This window comes from Eremomyces bilateralis (genome assembly GCF_010015585.1).
Source record: "Eremomyces bilateralis CBS 781.70 unplaced genomic scaffold P152scaffold_22, whole genome shotgun sequence".
Lineage (NCBI taxonomy): Eukaryota > Fungi > Ascomycota > Dothideomycetes > Eremomycetales > Eremomycetaceae > Eremomyces > Eremomyces bilateralis.
Genome location: NW_022985088.1, coordinates 46,170 through 71,998, shown reverse-complemented (window position 1 = coordinate 71,998; position 25,829 = coordinate 46,170). Strand labels below are relative to the sequence as shown.

At 53.9% G+C, this 25,829-nt stretch overlaps 9 protein-coding genes across 9 annotated transcripts; 5 read left to right on the top strand and 4 right to left on the bottom strand.

Moving 5' to 3' along the window:
* Positions 1-4: 4 nt before the first annotated feature.
* On the bottom strand, positions 5-1,764 carry P152DRAFT_461117 (glyoxalase I). Its single transcript, XM_033680048.1, has 4 exons — positions 1,365-1,764; positions 847-1,309; positions 400-790; positions 5-346 (listed from the first exon to the last, which is right to left on the bottom strand). The coding sequence occupies exons 1-4, from the start codon at positions 1,403-1,405 to the stop codon at positions 282-284; spliced, it is 960 nt and encodes a 319-aa protein (XP_033531360.1). The 5' UTR covers positions 1,406-1,764; the 3' UTR covers positions 5-281.
* Positions 1,765-2,748: 984 nt separating this feature from the next.
* On the top strand, positions 2,749-3,734 carry P152DRAFT_402676 (uncharacterized protein; the record flags this gene model as incomplete). Its single annotated transcript, XM_033676666.1, has 2 exons — positions 2,749-2,819; positions 3,044-3,734. The coding sequence occupies 2 exons, from the start codon at positions 2,749-2,751 to the stop codon at positions 3,732-3,734; spliced, it is 762 nt and encodes a 253-aa protein (XP_033531359.1).
* Positions 3,735-6,464: 2,730 nt separating this feature from the next.
* Positions 6,465-7,209, top strand: P152DRAFT_369791 (uncharacterized protein; the record flags this gene model as incomplete). Its single annotated transcript, XM_033675488.1, has 3 exons — positions 6,465-6,576; positions 6,678-6,976; positions 7,087-7,209. Coding segments are annotated over 3 exons (534 nt in total), but the record flags the coding sequence as incomplete, so codon positions are not given.
* Positions 7,210-7,829: 620 nt separating this feature from the next.
* On the bottom strand, positions 7,830-9,132 carry P152DRAFT_476146 (peptidyl-prolyl cis-trans isomerase; the record flags this gene model as incomplete). The annotated part of the gene is made up of 4 exons (XM_033681485.1): positions 7,830-8,449; positions 8,509-8,938; positions 8,994-9,061; positions 9,117-9,132. The coding sequence occupies 4 exons, from the start codon at positions 9,130-9,132 to the stop codon at positions 7,830-7,832; spliced, it is 1,134 nt and encodes a 377-aa protein (XP_033531357.1).
* Positions 9,133-9,624: 492 nt separating this feature from the next.
* P152DRAFT_451679 (uncharacterized protein) lies at positions 9,625-10,503 on the bottom strand (the record flags this gene model as incomplete). Its single annotated transcript, XM_033678245.1, has 4 exons — positions 9,625-9,777; positions 9,865-10,161; positions 10,214-10,392; positions 10,479-10,503. The coding sequence occupies 4 exons, from the start codon at positions 10,501-10,503 to the stop codon at positions 9,625-9,627; spliced, it is 654 nt and encodes a 217-aa protein (XP_033531356.1).
* A 503-nt stretch (positions 10,504-11,006) lies between these two features.
* Positions 11,007-13,498, top strand: P152DRAFT_461111 (CCR4-NOT transcription complex). Its single transcript, XM_033680047.1, has 3 exons — positions 11,007-11,416; positions 11,471-13,071; positions 13,124-13,498. Exons 1-3 carry the CDS (start codon positions 11,162-11,164, stop codon positions 13,182-13,184), a joined length of 1,917 nt encoding a protein of 638 aa, XP_033531355.1. The 5' UTR covers positions 11,007-11,161; the 3' UTR covers positions 13,185-13,498.
* Positions 13,499-15,101: 1,603 nt separating this feature from the next.
* On the top strand, positions 15,102-15,515 carry P152DRAFT_402557 (uncharacterized protein; the record flags this gene model as incomplete). The annotated part of the gene is made up of 1 exon (XM_033676659.1): positions 15,102-15,515. The coding sequence occupies one exon, from the start codon at positions 15,102-15,104 to the stop codon at positions 15,513-15,515; it is 414 nt and encodes a 137-aa protein (XP_033531354.1).
* A 263-nt stretch (positions 15,516-15,778) lies between these two features.
* P152DRAFT_461108 (uncharacterized protein) lies at positions 15,779-18,127 on the bottom strand. Its single transcript, XM_033680046.1, has 2 exons — positions 17,766-18,127; positions 15,779-17,712 (listed from the first exon to the last, which is right to left on the bottom strand). Exons 1-2 carry the CDS (start codon positions 17,785-17,787, stop codon positions 16,157-16,159), a joined length of 1,578 nt encoding a protein of 525 aa, XP_033531353.1. The 5' UTR covers positions 17,788-18,127; the 3' UTR covers positions 15,779-16,156.
* Positions 18,128-22,226: 4,099 nt separating this feature from the next.
* On the top strand, positions 22,227-25,538 carry P152DRAFT_146299 (Pkinase-domain-containing protein). The gene is made up of 6 exons (XM_033673899.1): positions 22,227-23,350; positions 23,438-23,921; positions 24,002-24,696; positions 24,746-24,845; positions 24,894-25,228; positions 25,279-25,538. The coding sequence occupies exons 1-6, from the start codon at positions 22,496-22,498 to the stop codon at positions 25,381-25,383; spliced, it is 2,574 nt and encodes an 857-aa protein (XP_033531352.1). The 5' UTR covers positions 22,227-22,495; the 3' UTR covers positions 25,384-25,538.
* The last annotated feature ends 291 nt before the right edge of the window (positions 25,539-25,829 follow it).

Below are 25,829 nucleotides of genomic sequence, written 5' to 3'. Positions count from 1 at the left end.
GGCAACGAGTGTGGAGTGGAATGAATAACAGGATATATACTGATGTTAGCAACTTCGCAATGAGAGCCGGACTATCCACCTTTTCTCCGTTTCATGTCTTGGTCAATGTCGGAGGACCCTTTAGCGAGTAGGTCGCAAGGAATTTCCAATCTATTTGAAGTGATATTCTACAGCTTCGAACCTGTCTTTGCACAGCCATTGGAGGCAGATTTTTGAGGATGGCCACTTAAACCGAAGATCCAAGCCGGAAGGACTGAGCACCTCATTCGGTCTATGACAACCTACCAGTTTGATCGTTGCTTGAGTTTCTCATTCTGCACGATCTCGATCCAGTATCCATCCGGATCTGCAAGCAACTGTCAGTACACACCGAGTAATTGTCCCATCCAGAGGTCTCACCTAGAATGAAAGCAATATTCTTCATTCGGCCGTCCGTCAGCCTCTTCCTCCAATTGACCCCTTTCTCTTCAAACCGCTTACACGCCTCCTCCAAATCATCCACGGCAAGACAAATGTGCCCGAACCCCTGCGGCTCCGCATTGCCGTCATGGTACTTGAAATCAGCGTCTTTCTCAGTCCCGTAGTTCCACGTCAATTCCAGGAGGCCCTCCTGACCGGCCATCGGGCTGACTCCGCTCGGTCCGTCCGCGGGTGACGCGCCGTAGCTGAGGAAGTAGAGGTTGAAGCTGGCGGCTGCGACTTCGTGGGTGCGGACGAGGTTCATGCCGCAGATGTCTTGGTAGAAGGCGAGGGACTTCTCGGGATCCTTGACGCGGATCATGGTGTGGTTCTAGAGGGGAAGTTAACGGTGATTGAATGTCCGAGGCTGCTGGTGAACCGGCATACCATGCGATAGGTAGTCACATCAGTCGTCGTGGTCGCCTCGGTCTCTTCCAGGGGTTTCTGCCCGATTATCTCAACCCAGTAACCATCCGGATCGAGAGCAAAAGCGATATGCCGCATGCGTCCATCCGTGAGTTTCTTCTGGAACCTATAACCCGCATCCTCCAACCGCTTACAAGCCGCCTGGATATTATCCACCGAGATGCACACGTGCCCGAACCCCTTCGGATCACTGTTGCCCGTGTGGACCTTATAGTCCGGGTCGTTTTCGGTGCCATAGTTGTGCGTCAGCTCGATGATGCCCTCGCGGTCCGTCCAGTGCTTCCCCGCGGAGACGGCGGACGGTGTGTCGTACGCTAGGAAGTAGACGTCGAATTTCACGTCGGGATTCTGGATCTTGTTGATGAGTTTCATGCCGATAAACTCGTAGAACTTGACCGATACTTGGGGGTCTTTCACCCGAAGCCTCGACTCGGGGTCAGCGTCGTGGGATCGCGGACATGGAGACTTGGTGGACTCACATGGAATGGTTAAACTTATATTTGGAAGGATTGGAGGCCATCTTGGGAATTTGACTTGCAAAGGATCTAGTGGCAGCACGAAACATCTACGGATACGCACAATTGAAGTGGTTCACGATAAAAGAGAAGCAGCAATCAGCACAGTGGCTTGGAGGGGTATCGCGATAACAGCCACACGAAGAGAGCTTAGCTGCGAGCTCGGCGATGACGCCAGCCGGCTGGGGGTTGGTTTGGACGAATCCAGAGGAAGCAGGAACTGACGGATATGCTATTTGCCGAGTGGTCATTTCTTCAAGTAAAGGCACATCGTGTAGACCTCTCAATTGGCATCGATGGTTCCCATGAATAGAGCCTTCATTGCCATTTAAGTCCCTTATCTCTCCAATTCGTGCTAAAGTACTCCATGAACGTGGTGATACCCTGATGGGTGATGAACTGATGATTTGATGAATTGAATGGCTGGGCACGTGCCTTTCAATTTGTATTGGCCCATTGTCCTATTCTTCTTCCTTAACGCCTCAGGCGGCAACGCCCAAGCGCCATAGATCATCAACTACCTAAACATCGTAGCTCCATCCCTCCACAACTCCCTCCAACTCAATGTGATTCCATTCCTCGTCCTTAACAGTCTTTACAAAAGAAAACCCGGCCGATATACGGATTTGCCTATTATCTAGAACTAAAAGGTGAGATGTGCCTTCAAGCGTCCATTATTATCATAATTCCTAGGTTATTCTCCTATCGCGATCCTTTCCCATTCACAGGACTCCTTTACCAGCTTCAACTGATATATTTCCAGGCTTAGAGGGAGGACTTCGTCGGATTTCGTGCAGTTATCTCGGCGACTATAGTTCGACAGTGGTTCCTGATAATAAATTCACTTTCAAAAAGTGAGTGCCATCATGTTTCACTTTCCTGCTGCGCGGGTCCCTTTCGTTATCACACTGTTCACTTTCAGCGCGCCTGTCAATTCGCCTCTCTACCTCTCTCTCCATCTTCTTTCATACCTCTCAGTCTACTCTATCCTGCATAATCTTTCCTTTTTTTATTAATAATAATCTTGGTCTTCTCTCTTACCGCCGTCATGGGTCACGTCTTCAGCTGGGCGCCGTTGGATCGGGTATTCGATGTGGACGCAAAGAGACTAACTGCATTCAGTCATTGGGGATCGTTTCGGCGTATCTCTGGTTCCTCGAACTCTCCCTCACCACCGAATTCTTTGAACAGACTCGCTCAATCTGTCACTCGCTCCCGGCTTCGCCAGCGGCCACTTGAGTCGACATCCAACGAGACCGCAGTCGAATCCCCATCCCCCCGCTCTCTATCACATCTCCCTAGAGATTTAGACGCCTTGACATCGACTGAACTCTTAAGCTCAGCCGATATGCTCCAGATCAAGGGTATCAGTGAGCTTCTCACCAAAAATGTCGACAAAGCCATCTATCCTCACATTTTGTAAGTGCACCCCCTCATTCTCTCATTGAACGATGTCAATATGCAATTCGAGAGTCTACCCTGCATATTGGAACCTCTTCGTACATCTCTATTGAGAGTGATTGGCACGGGTTTATCAGGTTCACGTAGACCAGAAGGCCCGGGCGCTCCATTGACTCCACAAGATACTCACTCTGAATATGCCCGCCTATAACTCAATTGTCTTTCACTAACTTTGTGTGTAGCCTCATGTCTCGCAATGGCACTCTGATCGCATATTCCACCCCTGTTGACACCAATGAGGCCAAGGAGATCGCCGCTATGGTAACCCTTGCCTGGAACGATTTCGACCGCAAGGACCCGAGTTCATTTTCAATTGCCATGACCGCTGGTGCCCACCACTTCCATGCATCCGCTTCGGATCCATACCGGAAACCCTCCAAGACATCGACCAAGGGACCCCGGAAACTCAACGCCCTCACGATCCAATATCCCGAGAAGAAATGCAGCGTCCTCGCGCGCGAGATCCAGGCGAATCTGATCCTCGTCCTAATGGGGACAGCCCCGCGCGGAACCCTGACGGAATTCAAGACGCACGCCGAGTGGGTTGGATCGCCGCGCTTCCCGCCCACCGTCCCCACCGATCGGCAACGTCAAGGGACCCCCTCCGGCGCCCCATCCCCGAAAGGCACCGACGGCTCGCGTCCATCGTCCTCCGCCAGCCAGGAATCCACAACGGCGCAAAAAGCGCGTGCTGTCAAGCCGGCGCCACTCAACGGTGGGAAAACGTGGGAGGAGCTGTCGGATTACGAGAAGGACATCCGGCTGGGGGCGTTGCATGTGCAGCGCAAGAAGTTGGACTCAGTGGCAGTCTATGTTCGGAATGAGTTCTCCGTGAAAGGCTTCCAGATGCCCATCGACGCGAGCTTTCCTTAGTGACGAGACGCTCACACTTCTCTACCGGTGGAGTTGATGCTAGTACTGCTTGCCGGGAGGATTTTGGTGGCATCTTCGTTCGACGACGGTTCGGAAAGGGGCGTACCAACGAATCAAAAGGCGGCGGCGAGGACCTGGGAGTCCATCCACGGCGGCAGCTAATCATTAAAAGTTTCAATGGCGAGGGGAGGGGATCGCCGCCTACTACATCTATCCGCACCCCTATCCTTGCGACAGGTCAATTTCTTTTTTCGTCACGATCTCACGAGGGCTTCTTTCTACAATCGAGCCGCACGAGCGGGTGGTGCATGGACGGGGAGGGGCGTTACTTAGATATCCATAATCCACTCTATTCCCAGAATTAATGCAATGGGCATATTAAAGCGAACTGGTGGGATGGTCTTGAGTGAGGGTTGAGGTTGACTGATTGGTGATCTACCGGTTCTCGGGCATGTTGGCCTGATCCAAGACTCTTGATCGTACATGAGCATCAACACCACAATATCGTTTCCAATTCCTAGCCACGCATAACTTTACCATGCACACCCTGCATCTGCCTCTACTTCCAGCAGTTCAGCAAGACCATTGAATTCCATCATTGCCCACCAAAAGGAAATCACCACCGTCAGACCAGCATCCGTCGCCTTGTTCCTCTCGCGACTCCCACCAACGAGGCAAAGGTTGCTCCACGATCAAGACACACGATATATTTACACCACGGGTAATCCAGCTTACCGAAGCGTTGAGGGGGCTACTTAAAAACCTTTGCAATCGTCCTCGCGAACACGTTTCGCCTCGCCAGAGAGCTGGTCATATCATGCGCCAACCCCTTACTGGCACCTGAGCGGAGAGGGACGGCTTCGATACCATCCACGACACGCTTCCATACTAACGCACAACAAGAGCACCACCGGCCATCTTCTTGAGCCGGCCGTAGCGCTCAATCCTTGCCAAAGTGCTGTCCGCTGCGCAACTTTGTGCGAATACCCTGTTCTCATATCACACCCCTTGTAACATGTCAAACATCCGAATTACGGTCCGGTTGAGGCGAGAATATAAGGTAGGTCGGCGTAACGGGCGAGAGTCTTGCGAATTGCGAATTCTGGTGCCATTATTATCCATCATCAATTGTCAATGATGGTGTTGGGCTTGTTCATTTCAATCGTTAACTTTATCAAAATGCTTCAATCATGGAACTTCGGCCTTGAGCGTTCATCTTGAATCGTTTCAGCTGCAGCATCAATGACATGGAATGATGGGATCATGGGATTGGATCCTCCGATATGTTGTCGAGTCAACAAGGCCACAAGGCGGCTTCGTCCCCAGTCTGAAGGATTCCCTTATTCTGGTAACACACACATCACGACCGAGAACCGGATGGTCGGATCCATAATCCAATTCCGGATCGGAGACTCTAGCCGCCAACCGGGAGAAGATGTCAGTTGCCAACACAATGAAATCCACACAGTGAATGAGGATTCAAAGCGAACCGCATTGGCAGCTTGCGGGCATGTGGCAGGGCCTGGGGGTGATATCCCCGCAACTGCGCAAATCGGACATGGTCAGGGCCAAACTGCAGATCTGATTGGCCAACTCCATCGCGACTTCCCGAGGACGCAGAACTCCCCCTGCTAGCGCACCGAACAGTTGAGGTAGTTTGCGCACATTTCCAACCTCACTTCTTGCTTCACCATTCTCTCACCTCCTTCCCCGTTGGTGTTTTCGTAATACTGTCCTATTATTGACTTTCAGTTTACCTGATGATCCGAATAACGGGCACTAAACCGTACACCGAACTCACTCCAGTAACTCTAACACTTTCCTGTTCGGTCTCCACGCTGTATTACGGCATCCGGCGTGCGCCATAGCAAGGGTCGGTCATGCGACTTCGCTACCTGCTTAAACAACTGCAATAAATTTAGGTATCGATCATTAGGCATTCGATCCATACTAGATGCCTAGTGGAACAAGAAACACGAGAGGAGCAATCTTCCAAGGCGGATCAACTAGCACAATCGTTCTGAACATCTTGAGTTCTTGTAAAACCATCCTGGACTGGTTGATATACCGTAGGATCTGTAGCCGGCACTAGCGAAAGAATAACGGAGAACCAACTCGGGAGCTTGCCATGGCTCTCGGATTTGCAGCCCGATGTCCGTCCCCTTGGCTATGCTCTAGACCTCTACTGGACAGAAGATCACTGTGCCAGGGGACCGATCGTGTGGACGTGCAGGGCAAGCTTGGGTTTACCGCATGCGGTAGCCCGTTGTTCTCGCAATTGGCCAATCCATCTTGAACGCACCCAGTATAGCGCTGAGTACATTCGATCATCCGTGTAGCAGCTTCCGCATATTCCAAGCCCTTTGTTCATGGGTTTCCTGCTCGCTGCATCACATATTCCCTTCAAAATGCACTGGAGGCTTGAACTGGCCGCCACGAGAAGATAACAGGCGAGCTGCGCGATGAATGGCTAGTCAATTACCCTGCCTTTGAAGTCTGACTTCGAATTGGGTCCCAATGGCGCGGAAAAGCAAACTTGCTCAATCGCCGAGTGGGGTGCTACCGAGTATAAGTTCCGCGGCATGTATCCATGGGGCAGCTTCTGCATGTTGATTTTTCTCATTCCTCATTCCCAACCGCCAACACAATACTCTTGCGAAAAATAGCATCAATTCAAGTCAATTATCCACTTTCAATTGAGTTCACAAGTCTATCAAGATGCTTCCCCAACTCATTACCTTCACTACGCTCCTCACGCTCGCCTCTGCCCATTTCCGGCTACAGGAGCCGTACTGGCGAGGGGATTCCTTTGCCTCCAATCGTTCTCAATGGACCTGGCCATGTACGTTTTCTTTAGATCTTCTCGATACTTGATTTCCAGCCATGATTTGACCAATTGAATCCTGCATACCTTCGGAAACAAGTTTTTAACATCCATCGCAGGCGCCGGTGTCTCTCAGGAGAACAGCACCACCAACCGGACCGCATGGCCATTGACCGGCGGCACCGTTCGTGCCAATGTTAGCCACGAGTGGGCATTCACTTACATCAATCTGGGCCTCGGTGAGGCGGTCACTTCTTTCAACGTCAGCCTCGTCGAAGGGTTCAACCAAACCGGCGCTGGGATCTTTTGCATCTCAGAAACCGGCCGCGAAGCCCTTGCGGGCCTGAACCTGACCGACGGCCAGCCTGCATCCGTCCAAATCATCCAGATTTCCCACAGTGGTGCCAGCTTGTACAATGTGAGCATCCCCTCCCCTTCCAATCGTAGCCATGGATGGCGACGTGTGTCACGGGGTCACAAATGCATTGAGGCAGAATAATGGCAAGGGTTGCTAACCCGATTAACCAGTGCGCCGACATCGTCTTCCGCACCGACGCAACCATCGCCGGCGGCGACACTTGTCAGAACTCCACCGGTGTCGGCGGCGTTGAGCTCGCCAGCGTCGGCTCTGAGACCTGCAAGGGCGGTGCACCCTCTCCCGGAGGCGCAGCTGGCGGCTCCAGTACCCCTGGCGCTGCAGCCGCCGTTCGGCCAGGTTTCGGTCAGTTGTTGGTGGGTGTTGTTGCTGTGGGTGTCGCTGCTTTCGTCGCGTTCTAAAGTTTTCTCTCGATATGGATCGGCGTGCACGATCGTTTGGGAAATGAGGAGTCATAATGGGAGGGGAGCGTGATTCGCAGAGCTAGGATTATGAATTAGCTTATGGGTGGTGGATTCGCCTCTCATCTGTGCGATAATGCAAACGTCGGTACAGAATTCATGATATCAAGAACATACTTTCTAGCCGCGGCGTGATGGCGAAATTCCGGATATATTTCTGGCCTAATTATCCGAAGGGCTCATCTAACATGAGGTGCCGATTGTTCACACTTTAGGTCAGATCGTCTCGCGATCACTCCGAATGATATGATTCTCGCCACGGATCGTACCTAGTTCAGTCGTGTTCGCATGAATCATGAACTCTAACCCGTATCGCTTTCTTGTTCTAAAAATCCCCTCGCTATGACATGCCGGCGCCACCAATTCCATCCCCCCCAGCTCACAACCGACCCCATTTTTCCCTCCTAACTCCATCCATGTATCAGTTCCCTCCCTTATTGGAAAAACTTACTATACAACGCTTTCTCCTTCCTCTTCCGCTCCTCTTCCCTCTTCTTCGCCGCCCCCAGCTCCTTCGTAATCGCCGCATCCCCCGGCACCAGTGCCAGCGCCGCCTTCAGGTCCGCCATGGCCGCCTCATCGTCCTTCTTCGCGGTCTTCGCCAGCGCGCGGCGATACAGCGCCTTCGCCCGCTCCGCGGAGGTGATCAGCGAGTCTTTCCCGTCAGAGTCGGCGGTGTCGACGGCGGCGTCGGCGGACTTCGCGGCGCTTTCAGGATCGTTGAGCTTGAGGTGGAGGAGGGCGGAGTTGCTGTGGAGGGCGAATTTCAGGGACGAGAGCTTAAGCTCGAGGTCCTTTTCGTCGTCGGCGGTCTCCGGGTATTGATAGAGGTAGCGGAGGGCCTTCTGGTACTTGGCGAGGCCGACGGCGGGGTCGGCGGCCTTGAAGGCGCGGTTGCCCATGTCTTTGAGGTCGGCAGCGATGCGGTGGATGGAGGCGGCGGTGAGGTCGGCGGCGGGTTGGTCTTCAGGGTAGTCTTCGTAGGGGTCCCCGGTGGAGTCGGGGAGCTTTTCGGTCGCTTTGGCGTAGGCGTCGCCTTTCAGTTCACCGCAGTCTGGAATTTGTTAGCGCTACCATGGACTTGAACTTCCCTCTAGTGATATATCGGCCTACCCGTAATCACAACATCGATCGGCGGCTTATCATTTGGCCCCGTATTGATATTCTCAATCTCCCGCACCACGCTCTTCCCATTCAACACCTCCCCAAACACCACATGTTTCCCATCTAAATGTGGCGTCGGCACCGTCGTCACGAAGAACTGCGACCCGTTCGTCCCGGGCCCCGCGTTCGCCATGCTCAGCAGGAACGGCTTCTCATGCTTCAAGTCGAAGTTCTCGTCCGCGAACTTTTCCCCGTAGATCGACTCGCCGCCTGTGCCGTTGTGCTGCGTGAAGTCGCCCCCCTGGATCATGAAGCCTTTTATCACGCGGTGGAAGGTGGAGCCTTTGAAGTGGAGGGGGGTTCCGGTGGTGCCGGTGCCTTTTTCACCGGTGCAGAGGGCGCGGAAGCTCTCGGCGGTTTTGGGGACGATGTCGTTGTACTGGTGAGGAAGAGGTCAGTACGATGCTGTCAGATAGTTACATGGGGAGACATACCAGTTCCATGGAGATTCTTCCCAGCGGCTTTTTGCCGACCTGGACGTCGAAGTAGACGCGGCTGCGACCTAAATTCAGCGTGAGCATGGCTGCTGCAAACGGCCCCGTTGAGACGGTACTTACCTGAGGATTCCGCCATTGCGAGTGTGGTAGACTGTTCGTGTAGAGGAAGATTGGTTCTGGATTTTGAACACTGAAGCTGACTGAGAGTGAGATCTGGCTGGGAAAGGATTGAAAGTGGTGGGAGTTCTTCTGGTTGTGTTTGTATTTTGGGTCTCGGTTGATAGAAGCCTCCAGAAACCACGACGAAGCTCGAGAGAGGTCTGTGCGGTGAGCATCACCAAACCAATAACCATTAACCAGCACCCCCACATCGTCAACAGCACCTTGCAGCAAGGTTGACTGAACACGAGCGATGACAACAAACAATACGAGTGTGTTGTCCAATTTGATCATAGAGGATGGTGATGCCTATGGAAAATGGAAGGAACTGATTTGTATGGAATTATATGACGTACTCAGTCCTGTATTGGTTGCCCTGACCTCTATCCAAGATATACCCAACCGTAACCCCTTGCCCACGTAGCGCTAGCTTGTCGTAATGAGTAAATGCCGTTCAAAATATCCAAAGTTACTCAAGCAGCTCAGGCGGAAACTTGAAACCCGGGTTCATCTTCTCCAGCTTCTCAATGAGCTCGTCCACACTGATCGTCCGTTCGGCATGGACCGGCCCCTCCCCTGCCATATCAAGTTTCGGCGGCGCGGTATCGATCGTGATCGTGACCTACTCTCAGTCAGCCATATGCGAGCAATGGAGGCGGTTCGGCCATGTGGCTACCTCGCCGTCCTCGTAGGCATAATCTACACCTACAGGGCCATCGTTCACTAAGGCGACATCCATCATGGCTTGGAACACGCCGTCTTTGACTTTATCTTCGGAGTACAGCTTCTGGACTTTTTGGAAAAAGGTCGTGTAGAGGTTTTTGGCGACGTCGCCGGCTGCAGACCGGTGGAAATCGGGTTTATTGCCTTTCTTGGTCGAGGCGAGAAGGGTGAATTGCGAAACTGGGATTCGATCAGCCATGGACTTTTCATATTCGGACATGTATATAGACGGCGACAAACCACATAAGACTTCTCCATCCACATCTTGAACACTTTTTTTCCACTACATTCCATTAGTTAGAAGCCTTGCCGACGAGAAGGCACACCACGCGAACCTTCGCTCCCTTATCATCTTCCCACATCTTGAACTTCAAGACCTTAGAAGCCATCGACTCGACATCTTTCAGCGTGTCATCTTTGGAGACGCCGACCAGAACAAGGAGGCCCTTGCCAATCGACGAGATCAATTTGTCGTCAACCGTCACGGATGCGGACTTGACCCGTTGCAGTACCGCTGGTCACGGTTAGTCTTGGACTGTGCAGGTACGAAGACGGGAAGGTGCAGAACCTTTCATTTTGATACCAATTGACACAGTTAACCCTGGACGCCGGTCCTCCGATGCATTGCTATGTCGGAGGAATAGATCTTGTTTATGACCGGGGGGACGATTTTACAGTAATAGAGCTGGAGATGGTAGTGGAGAGTGTAGATGAGGTTAGGGAGAAGTGTGTACAGCGTACGACTTTGGTGTAGAATAGCGAGATTACTACTATCTGAATATCCGAATCCTAGCACATAGCCAGGTCCGATATGATTACTAGTTGGCAACTCAATACCTTAACTGAGTTGGTTAATCAGCATTAGCATGTTGACACGCAAAAGCGATGAATTAGGACGAATTGGTGTCAAATTGGTGTCAAATCGGTGACGGGGAGTCTGGGGAGTCGCAGTTTCAACGCGTCAGGCTGAGGCCGACAGGGATGTGATTCTGCGCTCTCATTGGCTTCTGCCATAACACGCGTGCCCCTTTGGCCCGTGCACGGTACTACGCTCTTGGCACCTTGCTGCCTTGCTGCCTCATTCTTCATGAGTTCATGACATCTCCTGCGCTGTGTCAAACGGAAACAGAAGTCGTCAACACTTAACCACAGATATCTCCCTCACGATACCACGGTGACTCGGGTCATCTTCGCGCGGTTCTCCCTTGAACGATCATTCTCCCCATCACCCATCACTTGGCAACCATCACCTCATCCTCCGCGTCCGGAGAACATTCACCATCATGGCCGCTAGAAAGCTAGCGAACGAAGTCGAGCGGTGCTTCAAGAAGGTCAAGGAGGGTGTCGAGGCCTTCGAGAGCATCCACGACAAGATCCAGACATGCACAAATCCCTCACAGAAGGAGAAGTTGGAGGATGCCCTGAAGAAAGAGATTAAGAAGCTTCAGCGGTCGCGCGACCAGATCAAGGCCTGGGCGGCCATGAACGACATCAAAGACAAGAAACCTTTGATGGAACATCGGAAACTAATCGAGTCGGTATGACGACTTATTGAAGCCCTTTGAATGAGCGATTGCGCTAACGGTCATCAGCAAATGGAGAAATTCAAGCAGGTCGAGAAGGAGATGAAGACAAAGGCCTACTCGAAGGAAGGTCTCTCCGCCGCATCGAAATTAGATCCCAAGGAGAAGGAGAAGCTGGAGTGCTGCGAATTCCTCGGGACCATGCTAGAAGAACTGGAACGCCAGATCGAAATGCAGGAGGCCGACGTTGAACACCTACAAGCCACGATGAAGAAGGGCAAGAAGGACACTTCCAAAGCGGATCGAATCGCGGAACTCGAGGACATGGTGGAACGACATAAATGGCATCAAGGCAAACTGGAGCTGTTATTACGAGCATTAGAAAACGGTGGCGTCGAAGTGGAGCAGGTCCGGGACGTGGAGGAATCGATCCGCTACTACGTCGAAAGCAATCAAGACCCCGATTTCGTCGAAGACGACAGCTTCTACGAGGATTTCAATCTGCAGGAAGAAGAAGGCTTGTACGGGATGGCCAACGAAGGGGATCGCGTCTCCTCGCAGGACAATCAGTCCATGCCGGGCGATATCGACCTCGAATCGAAACCGCTGAAACCGAAACCGACATCGATGTCCGATGCATCCGGCACCGTGGTTCGACGACCGTCGACGCAGATGAAATCTCCATTACCCTCCCTCGCAACCCTACATCAGCCGCCCCTCCCAGCATCAAGTGGCCCGACGACAAGTATGAAGCCAGCGCCAATACCCACTCCAGGCGGGCCCCTGAAGTACGCATCGGCTGCAGCCGCCGCCGCAGCAAGCGACAAACACAACGTTGGCATCTCGCCATTACCGGCCCCGCCTGGCACTCAAGCATCCGACGCTTCAAGTCTTACACCTGTTTCCGGATCGAAACCTTCGTCAACGTCACCCTCAGTTGTCCACGCTCAAGCCGCAGCGGCAGCGAAGCAAATCACGGGATCTACAATCGACGGGACCGCACCGGCACCGCAACATCCGGCCAAATCTCCGGCTCTCAGCCATACCATTGCGACACGAAGCATGGCTGTACCGCGAATTCCGGCATTGGAGAAAGAGAAAACACCGCAGAGACCCGCAGACATCCAAACGGAACGGAAGGTTTCCACCACGGAAGCCGAGGAAGCACATCCAGGCACACCGGCATTAACGAATGGCGACACACATTCCGAACCCGAAGAGCCCGATCCGATCTTCCATCTCCCCAAGAACCTGCAGGAACTTCTCGACATGGCCGACTCGAAACCCGGGGCACCGGAATCGACCATCCCCGACGACCAGCTCCTCGACGCATCCATGTTCACCCATCCCGGCACCCTCGACAGCGACGCACGTCGCTACAAACCCCAGAACCCGTACCCTCACACTCCCGCCACCTATCCCCATCTTCCTGATCCGATCTTCGACGACCCTCGCCTCTACAAACGAATCGACACCGACGCGCTGTTCTACGCATTCTACTACCGGCAGAACACCCTGCAGCAGCACTTGGCGGCCGAATCGCTGAAATATCAGAGTTGGCGGTTTCACACCCAATACCAGACGTGGTTTCAGCGACACGACGAGCCGAAGCAGATCTCGCAAGACTACGAACAGGGGACGTACCGCTTCTTCGACTACGAGAGCACATGGTACGTTTACATGTTGATCGACGTTGACGATCGTTTGCTAACCGCGTCGTAGGATGAACCGCCGGAAAGCTGATTTTGTGTTTCAGTACAAGTTCCTGGAAGACGATGTGTGAGCGCTGTACAGGGCTGACAGGTGTAGATTACGCAAGCAAGGATGGTTCTAGCTAATTCCCCTCTGGAATCGCATCACGGAAGGTGCATGTTTCGCTGAGAGAGGTACCGGACAGGGGCGAAGGTTGACGGGTAGTCAACATTACGTGAACGATCACTATTCACCCATCGTGCATCTATGAATTGCTTCTGGTGATCAACGTGCGAGATGAACTTGATCCTACAGACCATTTGCGGTGACCCCTGAATAGGAGGCACGACCACACTATCTTCTAGATCGATCCGCATATTGATTCCCGCATCAGTATTCAACAAATTATTAACATGGATTTTATATCCGGTCACCACCCCAAATACCGTGATCAGCCACATCCAAACCTCAGACCAGCAGCGAAAGTGAGGCTCCGCAGGCCGAATGGAGCGCGGCCACGTGGGCAGGCAAACAAGGCGACGAGTATATCAAGCCTCCATTCCCCTTTCCAACGTCCAGATTCCGAAAATAAATCCGGGACGCACCAAGTGGCTATAACGCACCGTGAATCTAGGGCGGATCATGCGGTGATTCTCTCCGTTTTAAGACTGACAGATTAAGGCGATGTTTCGTCCGGTAAGGGAAGCGGTCCACTTGGGAACAGCAGACGCCTCGTTTCGTTCACCTACTGCGAACCCAGCCAGCCTGACACGCCAGAACAACTGGTTGCCAGCCATCGTCCGGTGTTTACCGTTGTTGAAAATTTCCAATTTCCAATTTCGAATCGAGTCTGTCTTTCTGTTTATCATGTCGTGCGATTCTCCGTTTTCAAACCGAGTGCCCTAGGATGGGCGGACATCGGCCAGTTCTTATAAGCGGCCTCAATGGCCCCTCGTCTCACTAATCCCCTCACGCGTGCGCTCTCGGTCCCTCGACAACGGCACTTTGGGACGAGCTGCAGTCGAATGCATACGAGGCGGTCAATCAGCGCATTCCTGTCCGCGAGGCTGGGACGCTTGCCGTTGCGGTTTTCCAGGGCAGCGAATCGATCGCGGGAGGAATTTCGGTAATGTTTACGTTGCGCTCGTGAATGGCGACGTGGACGACTGGGAACCATGGCTGGCGACATGCTCCGTCGTTGAAGAGCGATTGAATCGTCCAGATCTGGCTCCAGTGCTTATGGGCGCATTTCCTTTCCCTCCGCCATGCTCCAGAGGCTCCGCGAGTCGCAAGTCTTATATTTTCGGACCGCAGCGCTTCATATCATGTATGTCCGCTCTGGCACTACTTCCTGCTTCTCTCATCTGCCGCCGACAAGAAAGGTCGCCCATGAGCCAGTGGAAGTTGTAAGGCGGTCGACACCTGTTTCAGAGCCGCAGTTACGTTAACTATAATTGATCCAGAAGCCATCCGATCTGTGATCTCGTTTGAATCACTTCCAAATCGCCGCCTAGCGCCAACGCTCACCGTGAGAGATCCGATGCTGTCGTCCGGTCAAGACGATGGCTACGGGATAGGCATCGTTCCCCGCGTCCAACAGCGCCGGTTGTTAACAGCCCCTGAGGATGAGAGCTACTCCTCGGTCGCTGAGACTGGGGGTTATGAGCGAACCGAATCCAATCATGGAGTCTCAAGCCTATTTCCGTATCCGCAATATCCCTCGTACCCCTTGCCCTCGCAGTTCGGTGCTCAACAGACCAGAGCTCGCGCCTGTACTCCTCCGTATGCCTCCAATTCCTACTCGGGAATCTACCCACCCGAAGGACCGCATGCGGCGAGTCTGACTTATCCACCGCCGCACACATCCTTAGTCCACCTTCCCCCATCCCCGTTAACGCCACTCCTGCATCGAAGTCAGGCGCATTCGCCCTACGAATCCACCCTCCCCCGCCAGTCAGGGTCCACGCAACCAGTGTGGGCGGCCGGACATCAAAATGAAGAGGAACCGATGGCCCCCGAACCAGGAGGGTACGTTGCTACTCTATTCCCAACTCGCATAACACCCTACCGCGCCCCACCCGCCTCCCGACGCCCCCTCGAACCCCTCCTCACCCGCATCAACAAACCCCCCCGAAACCCCCCCCCAGCTAACCAACACAGACCCCCTCCCCCCACCACCCCCATCTCAAAACCCTTCCCCTGCCCCTACCCCTCCTGCGCCACCTCCTACCACCGCAAAGCCGACTGCCGTCGGCACGTCACCGCCGTGCACGAACGACACAACCTGACGCTGGTCGATTGCACGGTGGCGAAGTGTGGACGGCGCGGGCGGAAGGGGTTTACGCGACTAGATCATCGGACGGAGCATTTGCGGAATTTTCATAAGTTGGATATTCCGAAGAAGAGGCGGAGGGGGGGGTAGGGCGAGGGGAGTTTGGAGGGGGGGTTGGGATGGAGGGGTTGGAGGCAAATGGGGGGGAGAGCTGTGAGGATGGATATTCGAACCCTAGTCAGTAATCTGGTAAGACTACGGGTTGTTCTGGGACATGATTTCAGTGGTGAGTGCGGGTTTGAGCTTGGTATCCCAAAGCAGCCGGTCGTTTTCCGATTCAGGGCCATTCTTGTGGGCTCGGCGTCTCGTTTAGGTTGGTGAATTATTGTACCTGTTTTTCTTGACTGTATAATTTAGGGGCAAGGGACATGGACAATGGCCTGGCGCTTGGTTGGGGATTTGGCTTGGGGATTTGGCTTGGGGATCAAAAATTGTGGGATTTCTGTCAGTTTTCACAATTCTATCGTGTTGTATGCTATCCCTTCGAGAAGTTTAACCTAGCCCCTTACCATTTCAGGGTATATACGACCGAATCGATGTGTTATACGGCCGTCGAGATGTTCCGTTTCCACGGTTTCCAATGATCACAATACATCATGGCAATGGTACCACATTCGCCGGTCATAACAATATAACGCCGTCCATGCAACTCGTACATTCCATGTTCCCACACAAACGTATGGTGACCCGTCCCGGGGACGCGTCCAGAGGAATGATATCTCCCAATTCCCTCAGAAGATACTACTCCGCTTCTTATTGAGCTTCGCCGCGCTATCATCTCCCCTCAGATTCCAGAAACTTTTCTTCTTCGGCGGCGCGGGCTGGCTGGGCCGTAACTGCCCCGAGGAACTGTGCCCCATGGCGCTGTGCGGGCGGACATGCGAGGGGGGCCCGGGGTTGAGGTAGCCGGTGTTTGGTCGGGGGGGATAATGTGGTTGTGATGGTCGGAGTTGTGAGGATGGATTGGGTCGGAGGGGTAGCGGGGCGGTATGCGGATGTGGTTGCGCGGGTCGGTAGGGGAGCCCGTTCGGACCTACTGTGATGTTCGGCGGTGGACGGTGATATTGCGTGCCTCTCCCTTTGCCCGCCTGACTGAGCATCGAGCTCTGGTCCCCGAATTGCTTCTTCAACCGCTCCGTTTCCTCCTTGATGGCCTTCTCCCGCCGCTTCCGCTCCTTCTCGGCTTCGCGTTCTTCGACTTCGAGCATCTTGCGGATGCGTTTCGCTTCCGCTTCGTCGCGTTTTCGCCGCTCGGCCGTCATTCTTGCGTCGGGTTGGGGGGCGGAATGGGGCTGGGTAGGGGGTTGCCAACTTTGGGTACCAGGTGGGGGAGGGTGGTTCGTTGTTGGTCCTGACTGATAGGCCCCAGGGCGAGCGGGAGGGGGCGCGTAGAGGCCAGCCACCGCGGCGGATTGCCCTGGAGGAGCAGAGGTGGGTGGGATCGATGTGGAGGCGACGGCACCGAAAGTTGGCTGAGCTGGAGACGACGATTTGCGGTCCCGCCCTATGGTCAGAAGACCACCGCTGTTCTTGCGGGATTCCCCTCCGCCGTGGATGTTGAATGTATCTTTCAGACCTCCGAGATAGAGATCGCGAATGACGCCGATGCTAAGGAGTAGAACGATTTCGAGGCCTTTGGGATCCTCCATGTCGACGCGGGAGAAGTTGCTTTGGTAGATCGTGACCTCCTGCATGCGGCTGAATAGCGCCACGGCGATGTCAGGCTCCTTGCTCTTCTTCTTTTTCGGATCTGTGGATTTGCCGGTCAAGAAGCACGTCCAATCTTTTGACAGCTTTCCTTCTCGCTTCCAGATGAAGTTGATCCGAGGGGTGGTCGCGTCGGCGGCCGGATCGTCCAGGCCTCGATCCAGGGACGATTTGGTGGGCAGTCGGAACGTCCGTATCGGCATGCTGAAGGTGTAGCTGGGGTTCCCGCCCCATGATGCCAGCTTTTGCGTGACGGTGACTTGCTGGTCCGGATCGTAGAGTTGGATCGCAAAGCTCTGGGGTATAATGGGTTGGGGAGCGGGAACCTGGCCACCGTTCTTGCGTATCTCATCTTGGGATAACGTCGGCTGGAGCCATTCCGGGGTGACGTTTACTTCGCCGTAGAGGATGGAGGGGTTGAACGCATCGAAGAGAGCGGAAGCGTAGGTGGCTTTCGAGGTGGGGGATGCTGGGTCGAGGTGCTTGTAGGTGTATGTAGCTTCGGGTTCGGATCCATGATATGTGAGATAGTAGGCCTCATGGTGTCGGACACCATCGGGAGAGGGCTTCAGGTAAAATGCTTTAGGTTGATCAGCCTTATGCGTCAAGATACCGGCTAGATACTTTACTCACTGGGGAGATTCTCGTCTAGCATGGTGGCAAACGGGCATGCTAGCTAACAGGAAGTTGCATGACTTGAAGCGAAAGTGTGTGGAGATGGTTGGAAAGAAATCAAGGTAGCTTGAAGACAGAAAGAGTCGCTTTAATATGGTACAAGGCTGTACGGATGGTTTAAGTATGCTTAAGGATAAAGGACGTCAATGCTGAATGCAGTATTATGGAATATAAAAGGAGCACAAGGGTCTGTGGAGCGCGGCATGTGCAGTGGCTGATCCGCTGATGTACGTCAGTCGTCTTGTCCACATTATTTACTCCATCAAACCACGAATCACAAGTGATGTCAACTGTCGACGCAGCTCTAATATCAGTTGGTGCCGGCCATTAACCGGGTAGGTTGAACATCGTCTCGACGCTCAAACAGTCAAACTGCCTTGAAGGCTGTGACCTGCGAGGCTGGGTACGCGTCACATCCATGTGGATTCCGAACTTCGCCCCCAGTTCACGCTTCACACTGCACTTTGATCCGTGAAGGCGTGAACTTATTCTTAGCACAGCCATGATCTGCATCGTTTCGGGTTTTTTTGTTTTGGAGATTTAAGTAAACCCTTTGAACGGCATGCCGTGCGTTCCTCAATGAAGCCTTTGTTGCGAGATCACCCCTGATCTTCGCTGGGACGATTGCATGCCAACGCCAACGCGAGGGGGATAGAACGCGTAGACAACCGACATTGTTAATATTAATATTGTAATCGGCAGCTCTATTCTAAGATACTGCCAGAGGGGATTAAATCTGTGACATGCAAGGTGGGTCCATGTATTTCATTCCGAGCACTCTCCTCCCTATCTATATCCTTTCCCATCTAAAGTTGTCCGGGCATTTCGAGCTTAAAGAGAGGTAAAATCCAGTGTCAGGTCATGCTCGAATGCAAGGTAGATGAACCATATTCGACCACCGCCTTCCTCGAACGATGCCCTTTGCTTCGGCGAGACCACCATCCTCCGCTAATGGTTGAACTACGACATCGCCAGACATATCAATCCTTCGTCTAGCGAGGATGGAACGCCGTCCATCATGACGGAGCAACGAGATACGGGACACAGAACACCAATTGACCTGATGGAAGTTTCGACGAGTAATGCCCATACAGCGCCGGCAAACAGTCTCATGATCCGGATGCTTTGCAACAAGTCTTGCAAAACTTGATGACCATAAGGACTAGCCATCCAGCCTCGAGAGGAGAACAGGGGGTCGGCTTTCGCTCGAATTCGACCTCCCTTTCCGTTCGAGAATCTGGTCGCCCTGTTCGGACAGTCTCACAAGCCGTGTGTACAACTTCAAGTACACCTTGTACCGATCGACTGGGAGAAGTGTCAAACTGCACTCAATCCTATAGTTACGCCACAACCGGCACCGCGAGGACAATTGCAGCATATCTACGTGTACATGTACACGCTATTCGGTACAAGAGTTAAAGAGCGCTTCTGGTTTGGGATTTGCAGAAGCACAGGTATCCTCATGTTTAGACACGCTGGTGCTTTCCGGCTCATAACTCATGCTCAAAAACACAAGAATTGAGATGGTGCTGTATACCATGAACGGCGGACTGTGGATCCTAGTGCTCTCTAAATCGGTCGGAATATCAAGTATACTGTCGATTTGGATGAAAGACGACCGATGCGCTATTTTACCGTGTCTTGAAGCGACACCATGCAGATATATCTATCCGATGGTCGTGTTGCCGCAGGTCCAGTCAACACGAATAAGAAAGCAATAAAAATGATAGCAAATCATCCCAGTTCCTTCGTATTCTGTATCCGTTGTTCGGTTCCAGCTGCAACGAACCACTTCGGCTGTGTCCCTTGCGGCAGACAAAACACCGATGCTTGAAGAACTGCAATTTGAAGCCAAATGCTCGCTGAGGAATTCGAAGTCGGTCCCCCGATGACCTGTCATAGGGTACCAACACGCATTCGAAACGCGCAACATCGAGGAGACAGGAAAGGACAAACGACGGTTTGCAAGTCGAACACGCGCGCGGTGGATTCCCTCGACTCGTACTTCGATTTCGCAATACTAACCGTCCTTGGTGTCATTAATCATTAATACTACGACCAGAAATGCAGGTTCCTCACTACTGGAAACCAGCAAGTTCGCCGTGCCTGGTTGCTGGAGCCGTCCCGAACCACATCCACACGACGCGATTCGTACCAAGGGACGCAACACCTTAGTGATCCAACGAACAATCTCATCGAGGACTTCGGGGCCCTTTAACGCGATCTCAAGCCACCACCCGCGAAGGACAAGATTTCGTCCGACCTCGAACTACGATCCCGTGGTTTCCAGTCGCTATACAAAATGCAACCGATCCGTCCCCGCAAACAGAAGTTGAAACCTCTCCCACGTCAGACGACGCCGCCCACCGATGCCACCACAGTCCATCCACCTGCCGTGTCCATCTCCAAGATTTCAATGCCTTTGTGACACCCCAGCCTCGGTGCCTGGGCGCCCTTCTCCACGACCGTTGCACGCCGAGTCCGCAGACGGTCGCACGGCGGCGAGCGGATGAAACGCGTGGGTCGCCCACCGTGGGAAGCGCGGAGCTAGGTGTGAAAGGGGGATCACGACATGCGAAGCGACAGATGGTGGCGCGTGGTCTTTGAGTGTCTATCGTTGCACGACACGAAATGACTAGATCCGCAATACTCCGTAACGGCATCGCGAAAAGCCGTAGGGACGGCGTCCGGCCATTGGCGCATTTGACACTCTACTCTACCGCGCGTCGGCACTCCAACGGAAGATCGATATCAGATCGATATTGAATCAAATCAACCGTCTGGTTTCTTCCGATCGGGATTCAAAGGGACGTGGATCGGCTGTTCCAGAAGGTTTTCCCACGCGAGAAGCGAGATGGGCCGGACGGGATGGCCCCTGGAAGGGGCGGGGCGGGAATATCAGATGGCGCCAATGGGAGGCGAGGAGGGGTGGCCTTATGAGAGGTAATTTGCAAGGGACACGATGAGATGGGTCGAGGGTCTGTTCAGGTTCAGGGTTGAAAAGAGTCTTAGACGTTTTGTTGCTTAACTTTCTTTGACTTTTTGACGGGTCCGACCGGTTTGAGGTGGTCGGGGTGTGGTCATGATCAGGACAAGATCGGATATGTTTGCATGTTTCAAGCTGACAACGGTGGTTCGGCGAGATGGTTGCCAACTGCCAACGTGCAATCTGCCCAAGGCCTTAAGCGGACGCCCATTCCCCCCATCCACGAAATAAACATGTTTGACGTTTGAGTTTTCGCGGAATCGCAAGGAGCGCCCTCTGACCAGGGCCACTTGGTGGAGTGACGCCTGACGGAAAGCAGACATGGAGAGGCTGGCGGTCCGAAGCCGCTGGCCGTTGGCACCCAGGCCCGGCATGTGACTCCACCTCAACGTACTTCAAATTTCGACTACCTGGCAAGGCTGGCATGAAATAAGAAATTATGTCAGACGTCCCTTGGTCGACTTGGAGACGGCGTCCAACCTCCAGGAGGGAGAGACGGCAAGGATGAACGAAGCGACGAAGGAAAGGGCGAGGGTTACAGGAGGCGCCGGGAAGTGTAGGGGTGAGTATGTAGGTACTTATTTGTACCTACATACATACTAAATACTAATAATAAGTAATGATACCTTACATAGTAGATGGAAGTACGTGGTTGTCGCCAGTTCACTGCCAACTTCCAAACGTGCCATATGTAGTATCTCGTCAGTCGTCACACATCTGGTATCTTGCTGGTTGGAGTGGGATCAGCGGGGTCGGATGAGGGCGTGCCATGCTTCCCAGTGCCAGCAAGATGTGATACTTTCGAATCCAGCCAATGCCAATGCCCGACGTATGATGGGCACCGAGTGTCCGAGAAGGGGGGGGGGGAAGTGGCTTTGTTGGGGGATGGGGATACCAGTGTCAGCCTGTGATAGATCAATTCGTCCGTCATTGATGCCCTAGGTTGGGCCCCGTTAGAAAAGGAGGTTTCTGCAAGTACTGTGGGTATTTATTCATTAATCCTTGGTCGATCATATACTTCAAGGGCATGGTCATATTAGTTGTTCCTTGGTAATTCGATCTCCGCAGTCCGGAATTACTATTATTTTGGAGAATCTTGTTTTGAAGAATCTTCGACGACGGCGTGGTGTTGTTGTTGAAGCGTCAGAAGACAGGACTGGGTAAGTCTGGGTTGGTCTATCACAATTCACAGCACATGCAAATCCAGTGGTGTGTGACTGTGTGACTGTGTGCCTTACAGCCTCATTGCCTCATATCCCAGTTCTGAGTTCACGGTTCAGTTTGCAGCAGAAGAGACTCACTCTGAGAAAGACTCCCGCACCACCCACCGCCTACCGCCCACCAAACACCTCATTAGCAGCACAGCAGCACACCCGCCCTTGACACCTGGAGACCTGGAGACTTGATCCTTTCCCGTCCAATCCAATCCAATCCATACGCCAACAATCCAGTCAAGTTTCAAGTTGCCCGTCGCCTTGCTTCTTTCACGTTTAGTTAGTTCCCAGCCTGTTGTTGCGGTTCTTTCACTTGCAAGTTGCAATCAATCTCCTGTCCTGCACTCCACTCACTCCATCCACTCCCTCCACTCGCTCCTTGCTCTGCTGCCACACCAGTGACCAGATAGACCCTCTCCCTCGCTCTCTCCCTCCCGACTGTCCCTCTCTTCTCGACTCCCTTAACCATCCCTCTCCACCTCCACCAAATGTCGTCGTCACAACTTCCTCCCATCCACCAACTTCAAAATCCCCCATCCACTTCTAAACGTCTCACCAAAAAACCTCCCGGGTCCTATACCATCGACACCGTCGCTCGCTCGCTCAAGAGGACCCCTTCCGCCCCAACCTCCGCATCTCGTTCACCAGCCTCGCCGTCTCCCTCTGCGATCTCTCCCGCTGCTCCGTCGGGTCATCGCCGCAGCCCAACCGCCCTGGCCGCCGGCGCGAGCAATCAATCGTATTCCTTCGCCAAGATCGCGGACGGCATCGACGCGAACCCGCACCACACCCCCTCCCACGCTCCCATCGCCGAACCGCAAACGCATGTCGGCATCACCGCTGCATTCCCCACCCCGCCCAACGCTCGCCAATCGCACCAACCACTCGCCCGTGCAAATGCGAAGCCGCTCCTCCGGCAGTCCGTGACGGAGAAGACGACGCCTGAACTGGTCGGCGCGCCGTTTGACGCTCCCTCCCTGTACAAAAACATCGACGCCGTCACCACCACCCCGCAGCCGTCGCTCCACCACCAGTCGTCCAACCCCTCGCCCGCTTCATTGTCCGCGCCGAGGATTCGCCACTCGCAGAGTTTCGCGGCATTGCAGGGTCATCAAATGGAGAGGGTCACACCGCCACGGTCCGATGGAGGGAGCAAGAGTCCGCGACAGCGATATTCGGATGAGGCCACGGGTGGGCCGGTGGGTGGGAAGAAGAAGGGAGTGCTGTCAACTCTGATGAGTGGCATGGGATTGGGAACTCCGCGACGGCCGACCATATCTACACCCACCAATCCGATGCATGTCACCCACGTCAGTATCGACAACGAGACGGGCCAATTCACGGTGAGTATTTGCATCATTACTTCACAACTCCAAGCCTTATAAAACGGGGTTCAACGCTTCCATAGACTCGATACTAACGTACCTCAGGGACTACCCAAGGAATGGCAAACCATCCTTCAGCAAAATGGAATTTCCGAAGCGGAACAGAAGCAAAATCCGGAGGCCATTATGAAGATTGTCGGGTTCTACAAAGAAAACCGGGAAGGGAATAGCGACGACGATGTCTGGCACAAGTTCGAAAACGCACGAGCTCACGATGCGACGAACCCTTACTTTCCGCAACCCTCCCCAGCGACCACTCTCAATCCGTCGACGGTTGGATCCATGACGCAAATGATGAGCCCTCCGACTAGTCCGCGGTTTCCCCGCAACCGAGAAGACAGCTTCGAGAATCCGAGGGCGCCTCCACCGATTCCCAGGAGTACTCCGACGCAGCTCACTCAGCCTGCCAATGGTACGCTGGTTCCCCAGCGACCTGCACCACGCCCTCCTGGAGCTAGCGCTGGTCCTTCTCCTGTTCCCATGCGGGCAGCACCTCCGGCTCCGGCCCCAATCAATACCCACGTTTCCAGTTAGTAGCCCCTAGCAGTGTCTCTCCCCTTAGAGGTCCTGCATACCCTCCGCCCCCGGTAGTTACTGACGAGACAATAGCACCTCGCACTCGATCCAACACCACCGGGTCCCCGATGCAATATGGCGGGCCACCCCCGGGATCCGTCTTGCAATACCAGCAGCAACAGGAGCAAGCCATGCTGAATGCCCAGCAATCCATCGCTCGCCAACAACAGCAGCAGCTTGAACGGAGCCAAAGCGCACGCCAACCACCATCCCAGCCCCGCGCACCGACCCAACCGACCCAACCGACCCAACCGCAGCCGCTCGCGAGGCCCGCCGATCCCACGAACGTTCCGATGCCTAGCCAGCAGCCCCGACTGGAAGGCGGACCACGACCGCGGCAACGACCGCGCCAATCGACCGGGCCCGACATCATCGTTCGCCTTCGCGAAATCTGCACCGACGTGGACCCGCACCAGATGTATCGCAACTTCCAGAAGATCGGGCAGGGTGCGTCCGGCGGGGTGTTCACGGCCAACCGGCGCGGGACGAACGAATGCGTGGCCATCAAGCAGATGAACCTGGAGCAGCAGCCGAAGAAGGACCTGATCGTCAACGAGATCTTGGTGATGAAGGAGAGCAAGCATAAGAACATTGTGAACTTCATGGACAGTTATTTGGTGCAGGGCGATCTGTGGGTGGTGATGGAGTTTATGGAGGGGGGCAGTCTAACGGATGTCGTTACATTCAACATGATGACCGAGGGTCAGATTGCGGCTGTCTGTCGAGAGGTGAGGTTGACGATTCCGCCAATAAACAAAAAGCTGACTTCGCCACCAGACTCTACATGGTCTCCAACATCTCCATTCAAAAGGGGTCATACATCGAGACATCAAGTCCGACAATGTTCTCTTGTCACTGGAAGGTCATATCAAGCTGAGTATGTCTGACCGCCCATCGAAGTCGATGGTCCACTGACGCAATCTAGCTGATTTCGGTTTCTGCGCCCAAATCGACCAAGCCCACACCAAGCGCACCACCATGGTCGGCACCCCCTACTGGATGGCCCCCGAGGTGGTGACGCGCAAGGAATACGGCCGCAAGATCGACCTCTGGTCCCTGGGGATCATGGCGATCGAGATGATCGACGGCGAGCCCCCCTACCTGAACGAGAGCCCTCTGCGCGCCCTCTTCCTCATCGCCACCAACGGCACGCCGTCGATCAAGGACGAGGCGACCTTGACGCCCGTGTTCAAGGATTTCTTAAACTTCGCGCTGAAGGTCGATCCGGAGAAGCGGGCGAGTGCACATGACCTGCTTACCGTAAGTGCATCATCGCCCTGATCCTGGCCACATAACTGACCGTTCTCCAGCACGCATTCATCCAAACCGCTGAACCGCTCAGCAACCTCGCCCCATTAGTCGATGCTGCGCGCAACGCCCGAATAGAAGAGCGTCGAAAGAAAGGAGGAGTTTAAGCGCTTCGTTAAGCGTTCACTACCAGGAGCCAAGCGTCTCTCGACCTCACGTTTTAAAAAATTACGAATGAGCGCGCGATCCGGCATCTTCGTCCGGATCACTTCATGTTCCTTCTCACGGCGGCCACCTTCGCGCGCCGTGCACCGGCTGTTCTATCCCCAACGACCGCAAACTCCCACCCAAAAACAAAAACGCATTACAAATACACGACGGGAGATTTCAAAAGGCGGCTAGCTCGGCAGATTTGGTTTCCCCCCGATGTGCCCCAGAGGAGAGAGGAGGCTAGGTGGGATCGAAATGGATGGATGAATGCACAGCACATGGAAAATTTCTTTTGGAACCGTTCTCGGCCCCTACGCACGTGTAGCACCTTTCGTCAACGGAAGATTACTACGATGCGAAACTGGACAGACATGGCATGGCTTTACACGACTTTTCATGAAGG

Excerpts from the sequence above, each read along its gene's own strand:
- P152DRAFT_461117 (XM_033680048.1), bottom strand. The coding sequence starts at position 1,405 with ATGGCCTCCAATCCTTCCAAATATAAGTTTAACCATTCCAT. Across the intron at positions 791-846 it reads ATGTGACTACCTATCGCATG|AACCACACCATGATCCGCGT; the intron begins GTATGCCGGTTC and ends CTTCCCCTCTAG. Across the intron at positions 347-399 it reads GAATATTGCTTTCATTCTAG|ATCCGGATGGATACTGGATC; the intron begins GTGAGACCTCTG and ends AGTTGCTTGCAG.
- P152DRAFT_461111 (XM_033680047.1), top strand. The coding sequence starts at position 11,162 with ATGGCCGCTAGAAAGCTAGCGAACGAAGTCGAGCGGTGCTTCAAGAAG. Across the intron at positions 11,417-11,470 it reads ATCGGAAACTAATCGAGTCG|CAAATGGAGAAATTCAAGCA; the intron begins GTATGACGACTT and ends AACGGTCATCAG. Across the intron at positions 13,072-13,123 it reads TTCGACTACGAGAGCACATG|GATGAACCGCCGGAAAGCTG; the intron begins GTACGTTTACAT and ends ACCGCGTCGTAG.
- P152DRAFT_461108 (XM_033680046.1), bottom strand. The coding sequence starts at position 17,787 with ATGCTAGACGAGAATCTCCCCA. Across the intron at positions 17,713-17,765 it reads GCTAGACGAGAATCTCCCCA|CATTTTACCTGAAGCCCTCT; the intron begins GTGAGTAAAGTA and ends ATCAACCTAAAG.
- P152DRAFT_146299 (XM_033673899.1), top strand. The coding sequence starts at position 22,496 with ATGTCGTCGTCACAACTTCCTCCCATCCACCAACTTCAAAATCCCCCA. Across the intron at positions 23,351-23,437 it reads ACGAGACGGGCCAATTCACG|GGACTACCCAAGGAATGGCA; the intron begins GTGAGTATTTGC and ends AACGTACCTCAG. Across the intron at positions 24,697-24,745 it reads TTGCGGCTGTCTGTCGAGAG|ACTCTACATGGTCTCCAACA; the intron begins GTGAGGTTGACG and ends CTTCGCCACCAG.